This window comes from Seriola lalandi, unplaced genomic scaffold (assembly GCF_002814215.2).
Source record: "Seriola lalandi dorsalis isolate HSWRI2012SDOR001 ecotype SW California unplaced genomic scaffold, Sedor1 jcf7180002054482, whole genome shotgun sequence".
Taxonomy (NCBI): Eukaryota; Metazoa; Chordata; class Actinopteri; order Carangiformes; family Carangidae; genus Seriola; species Seriola lalandi.
Window position 1 is genome coordinate 760,891 of NW_019525035.1, and position 10,476 is coordinate 771,366.

Here is a 10,476-nt window from a genome sequence, read left to right on the forward strand (position 1 = left end):
GGGGTTTACTGTGTTTACATGTTGAAATGTTTATTCATGAGGTCAGATTATAAATTAAACTGTTGGTATTGACGAATAAATGAAGTGTGTAAGATTTTTAAATAAATTTAATGACTCACTAAAAGTGTGTTTTATTGTTATTGTCATTAATTTAGAATAAATACATAATTATTCTAGTGGCACACTCCAGCTTCGTGTGTGTGTGTGTGTGTGTGTGTGTAATAGGATTCACTGTGTCGGCCCGGTTTCTGTGCTGTGAGGGTTTTTACCTCTGACCTCAGACACAACCAGCACACCTGCTCAGTTTCTGCACTTTCATACAGTTACAACAACACAGTGTTCGGAATAGAGGCTCATGGGCGTTGTAGTACTACGACAGAAAAAAAAAACATTTCTACATTGAGGAACATTTAGGATTTCAACTTTACAATGTGAATTTTCAGCTAATATGTCCCTTTGTTAATACACTGAGGTCAGGAGGTCACCACAGTTAATACAGACTCACATCACATGACTCACATTGATGCAAACTGTTGACGTGGCTTCTTACCATGTAGATAAAGTTAAAATTAAACCTTGATATTCACTGTAACATCTGTCATGGTCCGCTCTGTGTCTCCTGTTGTTACTCATTAATAATCATTAAGGTTGTAACTGTGATTTAATGTGATTAAATGTGAATTCAGTTCAACTTGGTAGGAACTTTACATGTTGATAAAAACAGAGGATGTTATTTAAAAGTTGTGTTTTTTCTATAGAACAAACGGGACGAGAGATTATTAGCATCTGTGGCTAATTTGTAGCCGTGCCAGCTGGTGACATTGCAGCTGATCGACCAATCACAAAGCTCCCAGAGGCTGTCAGGGCTCAGAGCAAGATCCACCTGCCACTCTAAACCCCCCCCCCCCTCCACTGGGGACGAGTCTCAAATCTGTAGATGAGCCTCCTCTCCTCGTCTCTGTCTGCTCTCTGCTTCATGTCACCTCCTCCCTCTGATTCACGCTTCAGGCTTCTCATCTGAAGACGTGAAACTCTGCTGTGACTCTGAATTCACCTTTCAGGATGAGACGAGGACAAAGAGACGGAGACAAAGACAAAGTGAAGGAGGGACAGTTTTTGAACTGAGTCTCACCCTAAGACACTTTCCCTCAGCCTGATGAGATCAGAGACACAGTGACTGTCTGTAGTGTTTCCTCTTCACAGCCGTACAACACAGACTGAGCCGCACAGGTGAGCACTGACACTCATTCACTGAAATGCACCTGGAAATATCTTTTAAACGTGTCTTTGTCTAGAATTTGTTCTTTATTACGACATAAACCAGGTGTGTAATTAGAAAAACTCAAGCCAGAGTAAGAGAGTTATCATTCAGCAACTGAAGTAATACTGATTTTAATTCATATTGATGCAGCATCGTATCATGTTTTTATATTTTGTTTGTGTTTGTGTTTTGGTGTTAAACTCTTAACTCTTAACTAAGTGGCACCATGTAGAGCTCGAACTAAAAGCTGCATGAGTATGATCATTGAATGTCTGTGTCATCAGGTCGTCCTGCTGTAAAACTGATCAAGTATTCAGGGAATTTATGGCGGTACAGTATAAACAGGTTCAGAGGAAAAGAAATAAGCAGTGAAAGTTTCACAAAGATGGACGTTGACTGTGTCTTATATCTCACAAACAGTCAGACTTCAGATAGACGTCTGAATTCATCCGTTGCAAAAAACAGTTTAGTTCTTGACTATCTTAAACTGGACTGTGGTTCAATGAATTATGGGTAAATTAACACTTAACACAAAAATGAAAAAAAAAAATGGCCGACCCAGGAACCGCATCCAACTCAGCTCAGTTTACCTGCATGTTGTTTGTTTTTTGGAAGAATTCAACAGTTACAGGGAAGTTTTACAACAACAAAACAATAACAATAAAAAATAATAATAATCTGATTTGGAAAATAAAATGGCTGCCGTCTATAAAAACTCTTTCCCTTCCTTCTTCTCTCCATAACAATGTTAGAAAACCACAGATTATGTTTTCCTGTTTTTTGTTGTTGGGTGCTGCTCTTCAGTGCAGGTGTCATTCGTTGTTACCATGGTAACATGCTTTGCCTTAGGCCTGAGTTAGCCCCGGGGGTAAGGTGTCTATTGTTTTTGCCTTAAAATGAGTCAGTCTTTAATTTTGTGAAACAGTCTGACTTTCATTAGACGAATTTAAGACTGGACCAACACTGTGGACCTGACACCAATGTTACCATGGTAACAATCAAAGACACCTGCGCTGAGCAGCACCCAACAACATCAAAAACAGGCAAACATAATTTGTGGTTTGCTAACATTGTTATGGAGAGAGAAATGAGAAAGGAAGAGTTTTTAGAGACCACAGTTTTTGTTTTTCCAAATCAGTTTTTTTAATTAATTTATTTTTCATTCATTGTTTCAATTTATCTATTTGTAACTGACGAATTCTTCCAAAAGATAAACATTTTCTGCTGAGGTAAATGGAGCTGAGCGGTTGGATGTGGTTCCTCGGTCCCGCCATTTTTTTTTTTTTTTTTTATTTTGAAAAAAGTCTTAATTTACCCAGAATTCATTGTACCATAGTCCGGTTTGAGATAGCCAATCACAGAGACAGTGGAGAGCGGGTCCCTGGTTTTTCTCTTTGCGGCATGTCGTTACACTTCTCTCTGTCCCTCAGTTTCCTGTCTCTCTACACTGTCCTGTCAAAATAAAGGCATAAAAAATACCCCCCAAAAAAGTAACTTAAAAAAGAACCGATGACAGATGAGTTCAGACGTCTCTCTGAAGTCTGACTGATGATGCACCTGACTTCTTATATCTCGTCCAGGTGTTGCTCCCTGTTATTTTGAAAAGCTGGAAATGGACAGAAACCGGATGTCTTTCTATTTTTAATTAAGCCACGAGGTTCATTCTCACATGTAGCAGCAGACCAAGAAAACAATGGCAAGATAAAGAAAATCTGGAATTCACTGTTAAATATTCTTATTTTTAAATATGGGGAAATACACAGAGGCGTTTCATCAGCGTCAGAAACAGTAGGGATGGAGTTCGATATCTGGCTCCTCCTGTTCAACATCTATAGATCTGCTGGATCAAGACACTGGAGCCCAAACTGTCCCAAAGAAAGTAAGATTTGGGTAAAAGTGTTTTTTAGATTAATTAACCAGGATAAACTGTATGTGAACAAGTCTTATCTTGTACCGAACAGGACCAAACTCTCTTTAAATATCTGTAAAATACACCTTTACCTGAAGCCTCCCTTCCCCACCTGTCCTCAGGGCTCAGGCTAATCCAGTTATCTGAACCAGGCATCACCATCGCGCCACCGCGGCGTCCTCCTTAAACGTTCACTGACTGACCCAAATCACAGTCCACTGTCACGCGCTCAAAGATCCCGGTCACTCGCCGCGTTCAGCCATGTTGAACCTTTGATCCTCTCACAGGGACGCGTCACCATGCCAACCGTCAAGAGCAAGAAGAAGAAGCCGAAGAAGGAAATCATCGACGGAGAGGAGCAGGGAGAAGGTGAGAGGAGAGTCTACACCTGCAGCTCCACACAGCACTCTACTGTGTTCTACTGTGTTCTACTACTGTGTTCTACTACTGTGTTCTACTATGTTCTACTACTGTGTTCTACTACTGTGTTCTACTACTGTGTTCTACTGTGTTCTACTACTGTGTTCTACTGTGTTCTACTACTGTGTTCTACTATGTTCTACTACTGTGTTCTACCACTGTGTTCTACTGTGTTCTACTGTGTTCTACTACTGTGTTCTACTCTGTTCTACTACTGTGTTCTACTTTGCTCTTTGTTCTACTGTGTTCTACTATGTTCTACTACTGTGTTCTACTACTGTGTTCTACTGTGTTCTACTACTGTGTTCTACTACTGTGTTCTACTACTGTGTTCTACTACGTGTTCTACTACTGTGTTCTAGTCTACTGTGTTCTACTCTGTTCTACTTTGCTCTTTGTTCTACGGTGTTCTACTTTGTTCTACTACTCTGTTCTACGGTGTTCTACTGTGTTCTACTACTGTGTTCTACGGTGTTCTACTCTGTTCTACTACTGTGTTCTACTCTGTTCTACTTTGTTCTACTACTCTGTTCTACGGTGTTCTACTGTATTCTTCTACTCTGTTCTACTCTGTTCTACTACTGTGTTCTACTCTGTTCTACTTTGTTCTACTACTCTGTTCTACGGTGTTCTACTCTGTTCTACTACTGTGTTCTACTCTGTTCTACTACTCTTCTACTACTCTGTTCTACGGTTTTCTACTCTGTTCTACTACTCTGTTCTACTGTGTTCTACTCTGTTCTATGACTCTGTTCTACTACTGTGTTCTTCTACTGTGTTCTACTACTGTGTTCTACAACTCTTTTTTACAGTGTTCTTCTCTGTTCTACTGTGTTCTACTGTGTTCTTCTCGGTTCTACTGTGTTCTACTGTGTTCTTCTCGGTTCTACTGTGTTCTCCTCTGTTCTACTGTGTTCTACTCTGTTCTACTACTGTGTTCTACTCTTTTCTACTGTATTCTACTGTGTTCTTCTCTGTTCTACTGTGTTCTTCTACTCTGTTCTACTCTTTTCTACTGTATTCTACTGTGTTCTACTCTGTTCTACTGTGTTCTACTCTGTTCTACTCTGTTCTACTACTGTGTTCTACGGTGTTCTACTGTATTCTTTTACTCTGTTCTACTCTGTTCTACTACTGTGTTCTACTCTGTTCTACTTTGTTCTACTACTCTGTTCTACGGTGTTCTACTCTGTTCTACTACTCTGTTCTACTGTGTTCTACTACTCTGTTCTACAACTCTTTTTTACAGTGTTCTTCTCTGTTCTACTGTGTTCTACTGTGTTTTACTGTGTTCTACTGTGTTCTTCTCGGTTCTACGCTGTTCTACTGTGTTCTTCTCTGTTCTACTGTGTTCTACTGTGTTCTTCTCTGTTCTACTGTGTTCTACTGTGTTCTTCTCTGTTCTACTGTGTTCTACTGTGTTCTTCTCGGTTCTACTCTTTTCTACTGTGTTCTTCTCTGTTCTACTGTGTTCTACTGTGTTCCTCTGCAGTGGGTGTGGAGATGGAGATGGAGGAAGGGGTCAACAGGAGCCACTCTGAAAGCAGAGACCCTTTGACCCCAGAGCCGCCGGATGCGGCACCACAGAAGAGGAAGAAAAAGAAGAAGGCGCCGACTATCGGTATCTAAGCTTCTCCTGCGTCACCTGCTCTTTCTTCACCTGTATATTTACATCAGACGTAACACGACAGAACTGTGTGTAAAACACAGTGCGTCAAGTCCAAACCCCATTGGACACAGAGACACAACATTACATTAACTAGAATTACCTCCTCGTGGTTGTTTCCCTCCGCCACTCAGACTAGTATAGTACGTTTACATATGGGGGTTAAGCTTTATAAAGATGACGAACTCCTCATTTCTGAAGTCCTGATGTTGTTCTGTTGTTCTGTTGTTCTGTCAGACCAGGAAACAGAACACGCTGACGTGCCAAACGGTAACATGGCTGAGCCGGCCTCTGACGGAGAGGAGACGACTGTAGCTGTGAGAAAGACCAAGAGGAAAAAGTGAGTACCAGCGTTAAATAAACGAATGAACTGACGAACCAAAGGAAAGTCCTCAGGGTTCATCCTCTGGGAACCATGAATTTAAGGGCGAGTTGTCGGGATAGAAGTGGCTTTGGCCAAAATCCTCTTCCTCGTGTCACCTGGCAGGAAAGCTAAGGCGACGGAGCACTACAGCAACGACCTGGGAGCCGAAGATGACGACATCATCACAGACGCTCAGTCCCCCATCCCCCAGCATTCCCTGTTCTCCGCCCCCCACGGACACAGCCAGCCGGTCGGCAAAGTCTTCGTGGAGAGGAACAGTGAGTGTGGATCCGATTCTTACAGCTTCATGGAACAAGTGGCTCCGTGTCAAAGCTTTGTTTTTGTGTAGTATTATTTGTATTTTCAGAAAGTTTCACCTTTGAGCTTCAATTTATCATCCAAACTATTGTTTTACATTTTTTAAGGTTAAAACACTGTATAATGATTTATAATAATGATATTTTAGCTGCTGGATGTGGAAGAACACAGCTGTTTGATCACAAGTTCAACATATTAGCGTAAAAACAGATGATCACTGTGTTCACAACTTGTTTTCATTGGAAAAGTGAAGTGGAAAAAATAAGTGTGTCGCTGTAAAGTTTAAAGTCACTATTAAATTTGTAGCTTCCTGCTTCCAGCTCTGGCTTCTTAGAGGAACAGGAACAATGCTTTTGCTGCAGTAACACATAGAGAACATAGTGAAGAACATACAGTGTTGTTTATTATTATTATTATTATTAATAATAATAATAATAATATAAACAATACAACCAACAGGCACAAAAACAACAGTGAATATAATAACTATTAATAACTAACTCAATAAAAGTTACACAAATGGAAGAAAATTTGAATTTAGATTAACTTTAAAGTAGAGGAAAATGTAGTGATGTGATATTATTTTATTCTATTTCGTGCAGTATATAATGTTGTAAACTGGATTTAAATAATACATAAAATAATGCATGTTTGTTTTCAATTATTTTCTGTTGTATGAACTAAATGTCCCCCCTCTCACATCGTTCACTGATGTTATTGATCTCGTTAATCAGCTGGACTGTGGTGTGAGACGTGATGAATTAAATATATACTGACTGAATATTTTTTACTGCAGAGACAGAAAAGTCTGAAAAAGGCTGTTCTGCTGGTGAGATGTGTAAGAAGTGACCGTACATTACAACCCATAAATAAGTTTGTGCTCATATAAACCAATCAGGATTTGATTTGCTCTTCAGTGGTATTCTCATGTAAACCCTCAGTAACCCAGAACACGCTGCTGTTGGCACCAGCAGCCTCTTTAATCCTCCGCAGGCCGAGCTGATGTCTATCCTCAGACACTGATCACACACACACACACACACACACACACACACACAGAACTCTTGAATGTTGACGTCTGACATTTTGACTCATGCAGGGCGTTTCCAGGGAGAGCGAGTGGAGCAGCTCCGACACTCAGAGCTGATGGATGACTACATGGACCCCAGACAGATCTGGACCACCAGAGACGTCGCACTGAGGGTCCACAGTAGCTTCAGGTCTGCAAACACACACACACACACACACACACACACACACACACGCACACACACACACACACACGCACACGACGCAAGTATTTGTAGTTGTTCACATAAGCCACACAACTCCATTTCCCAGAATACATAGAGCATAAATCCCACAACAGTAATCAGCAATTTAAACAATCACCAGCCAATCAGAAAGCAGTATTTCTCATGACCCAGGTGTAACATTAGCTAACTTGTTGTCCTGTGTGTGTGTGTGTGTGTGTGTGTGTGTGCGTGTGTGTGTGTGTGTGTGTGTGTGCAGGGTGATCGGTCTGTTCTCTCACGGGTTCCTGGCCGGCTACGCGGTGTGGAACATCATCGTCGTGTACGTGCTGGCGGGCGAACAGATGACCACGCTGCCCAACCTGCTGCAGCAGTACCATCTGCTGGCTTACCCCGCCCAGTCCCTGCTCTACCTGCTGCTCGCCATCAGCACCGTGTCTGCGTTCGACAGGTGTGTGTGGGCCGGGCTGTTTGAACAGATCCAAAAAAAAAAAAACTGATGAGATGAATAACACAGAATAATATCGTACGATTGCAAACGACTCAAGGGCGAACTGATTAGATTAAGGTGACTAAAGGTCAAAGGTCAAGGGCATGATGACCTCACAAAACATGATTTTGGTCTTGTGAATGCAATATCTGAGTAACGCCTTGAAGAAACTTCTTTAAATTTGGCGCAAACGTTGACCTTGACTCTGATTAGATTTTGGTGATCAAAGGTCAAAGGTCAAGATCAGTGTGACCACAAAAAAAAAACACTTTTTAGCCGTTACTCAAGACTTCACAGCAGTTATGACAAAATTTCACACAAACGGTTCATATTTTCTCTGACTCTGGATAAACAGGGATGTAACCTGGAACTAGTCTGAGTGGCGGAGGGATACGACCACGAGGAGGTGATTCTAGTTCTTTAAGTAATAAGCTGCTGTTGCGCTATTGGCCCAAACTTAATCATGGAAGAAAATGACATTCGACCTCAGAAACAATCCTAAAAACTTATTAACTTATCTTACTCCTGTGCACCGATCAAGTACTTTAGATAAACAAGAAGAACTAACACCTGTGTGTTTGGTCTCACCTGCAGAGTGAACCTGGCCAAGGCCTCCATGGCCCTGAGAGGCTTCCTCACCCTGGACCCCACTGTTCTGGCCTCTTTCTGTAAGTGACACAAGACAAGGGCATGGTGATGATGATGATGATGATGATGATGATGATGATGATGTGTTATAACGTCTGTCTTTGTTTTCAGTGTATTTTATAGCCCTGATCCTGTCGCTGAGCCAACAAATGACCAGTGATCGTATCAACCTTTATCCCACAGCCAACGAGACTCTGTGGTGAGAACTTTAATTTCTTTTATTATATTTGACAGTTTTAATGTCGTCTTGAAAAAAAAAGCAAACAGAAATTATATTTTTTAAGTGATATATAGAAGCTCATAGGTGACATTTTCTTACATAGATAACAATATTAAAAAAAGAGCTTTGACACATGAAAACATTTCTTCAAACTCTCATGTAATTTTTAGTTTTCTAAATGTTTTCATTCTTTTATTTAATTCTATTTGTAGATGCATGAATGTGATTTCCTTGTGACCATAATGTTAAAATTTGAAGTGAAAATATAGTTTATCATTCTTACAATGAGTTTCCAAAATTAGAGGCACAGTTTCTTGATTTTTTTGTTTTCTGGAACGTCTTCACTTTATGTTTTTGAAGTCAACAGTGAAAAACTTGGTGCAGGTGATTTACTGACTTCCTTTCAAATTCTCATTTGTGTGAATAATGTTTTACCTGGGGATATTTGAATAAAATATGTCTGTGCTGCGTTGATATCCAGGTTATTGATACTTTGGTACGTTGATATCCGCACTGACTCTCAGAAGAAATTGTTTCTTTCTCATTGATAAAGTGTCCAAATCCATTTAAACTCTTATGATTCTTTAAAGGGTTTTTTTTCTACTTGATTTTCAGTGAAATCTGGATTCTTGTGTTTGTTATCTCTTCATCAGTTTGTTATTCTGGTCTATAATCTCTTCTCCTCCTCCAGGCCTCCAGGTTCAGAGCAGCAGATCCTGCGGCCGTGGATTGTAGTGAACCTGGTGGTGGCGCTGTTGGTGGGCCTGGCCTGGGCCGTCGTCTCCTCACGGCCGGACGTCGACTACACAGAAGGTGGGACACATGGAGCTAAACTGACTTAAACGTCCTGTTTTTATTTATTTATTTGCTTGGTAAGTTGCCAGGGATTTGTTCTGATTCCAGAAGGGATTTTTCCATTTCATTTATATTCTTTAAAAATATGCTCAGTGTTCAGCAAATGGCTCTTAATACTACAATACCCATGAGCCTCAGACACCACTGCCATGGAAAACAACCAATCAGAGGCGCAAATCTAACAGTGAAGTCACTGAAGCTGCAGATTGTGTTGTCAGTTCTCTCCACTTGTCATCAGGGGCTCATTTTAAGCTCACTGATTGGATGTTTCTTTGTTTCTTGACAAAATGCACATTGGGAATTGTAGTTAATATCTGCCTCAGCATTTTTATGTACGCATGCTTGTACATTTGACTTTTTTTTAATCAAAGAATCAAATATTTATTAAGGAGTTTTAAATCATTAGCCTTAAGGAGCTGAGTCACTCCTCTAAACACAACTCTGTTTTTATATGACTCTAGGTTCTGTGAAATTATACTGAAGGCATAATGGATATGTATATTTTATTTTGTATATATTTTTTTGTCATATGAAACAATCCACTGTGGAAATGAATGCAGGGACTCAACGTGTCATTTCTCCCCATGAACTCTGCGCCTCCGAGTTGGATCAGTGTGTCTCAGTAGAATAAGAATGAGGGAATCAGCTCAAACCAGTGGACACAGAGTATCACCTCATTCTCTATGCTGCCACCAGATGGCGCAACAGGAGGGATCCTACAGGATAAGGGTTGTGTCAATGAGGGTCCTCAAATATGGATGGTGTGTGTGTGTGAGTGTGTGGTTTCCTTAATAATGAGATATTGTGGTTGTCTTGTTTTTCTTTGCAGAGTTTTTGATGGCGATGGAGGTGGAGGGATACCCGAGAGGAGACGAGAACCTGGACGTCCCGGCCTGAACCCTGAGAACCTCTCTCTCTCTCTCTCTCTATCTCTACCTCTCTCGCTCTCTCTCTCTTAATCAAAATCCGTTTTCTTGTTTGTCTGATGTATGTTTTTGTACTATATATTACCTAGCACTTTGTTTTCCTGGGGATGGTTTTGTAAATAAAGAAATACAGTACGTGTACAGTA

General features: G+C 40.6%; 1 protein-coding gene across 1 annotated transcript; it reads left to right on the plus strand.

Moving 5' to 3' along the window:
* The first annotated feature begins 3,308 nt into the window (after positions 1-3,308).
* LOC111659557 (transmembrane protein 237A-like) lies at positions 3,309-10,476 on the plus strand. The gene is made up of 10 exons (XM_023412546.2): positions 3,309-3,539; positions 5,083-5,211; positions 5,494-5,596; positions 5,744-5,898; positions 7,038-7,158; positions 7,451-7,642; positions 8,276-8,349; positions 8,441-8,528; positions 9,241-9,362; positions 10,234-10,476. The coding sequence occupies exons 1-10, from the start codon at positions 3,470-3,472 to the stop codon at positions 10,299-10,301; spliced, it is 1,122 nt and encodes a 373-aa protein (XP_023268314.1). The 5' UTR covers positions 3,309-3,469; the 3' UTR covers positions 10,302-10,476.

Excerpts from the sequence above, each read along its gene's own strand:
- LOC111659557 (XM_023412546.2), top strand. The coding sequence starts at position 3,470 with ATGCCAACCGTCAAGAGCAAGAAGAAGAAGCCGAAGAAGGAAATCATC. Across the intron at positions 3,540-5,082 it reads CGGAGAGGAGCAGGGAGAAG|TGGGTGTGGAGATGGAGATG; the intron begins GTGAGAGGAGAG and ends GTTCCTCTGCAG. Across the intron at positions 8,350-8,440 it reads CACTGTTCTGGCCTCTTTCT|TGTATTTTATAGCCCTGATC; the intron begins GTAAGTGACACA and ends CTTTGTTTTCAG.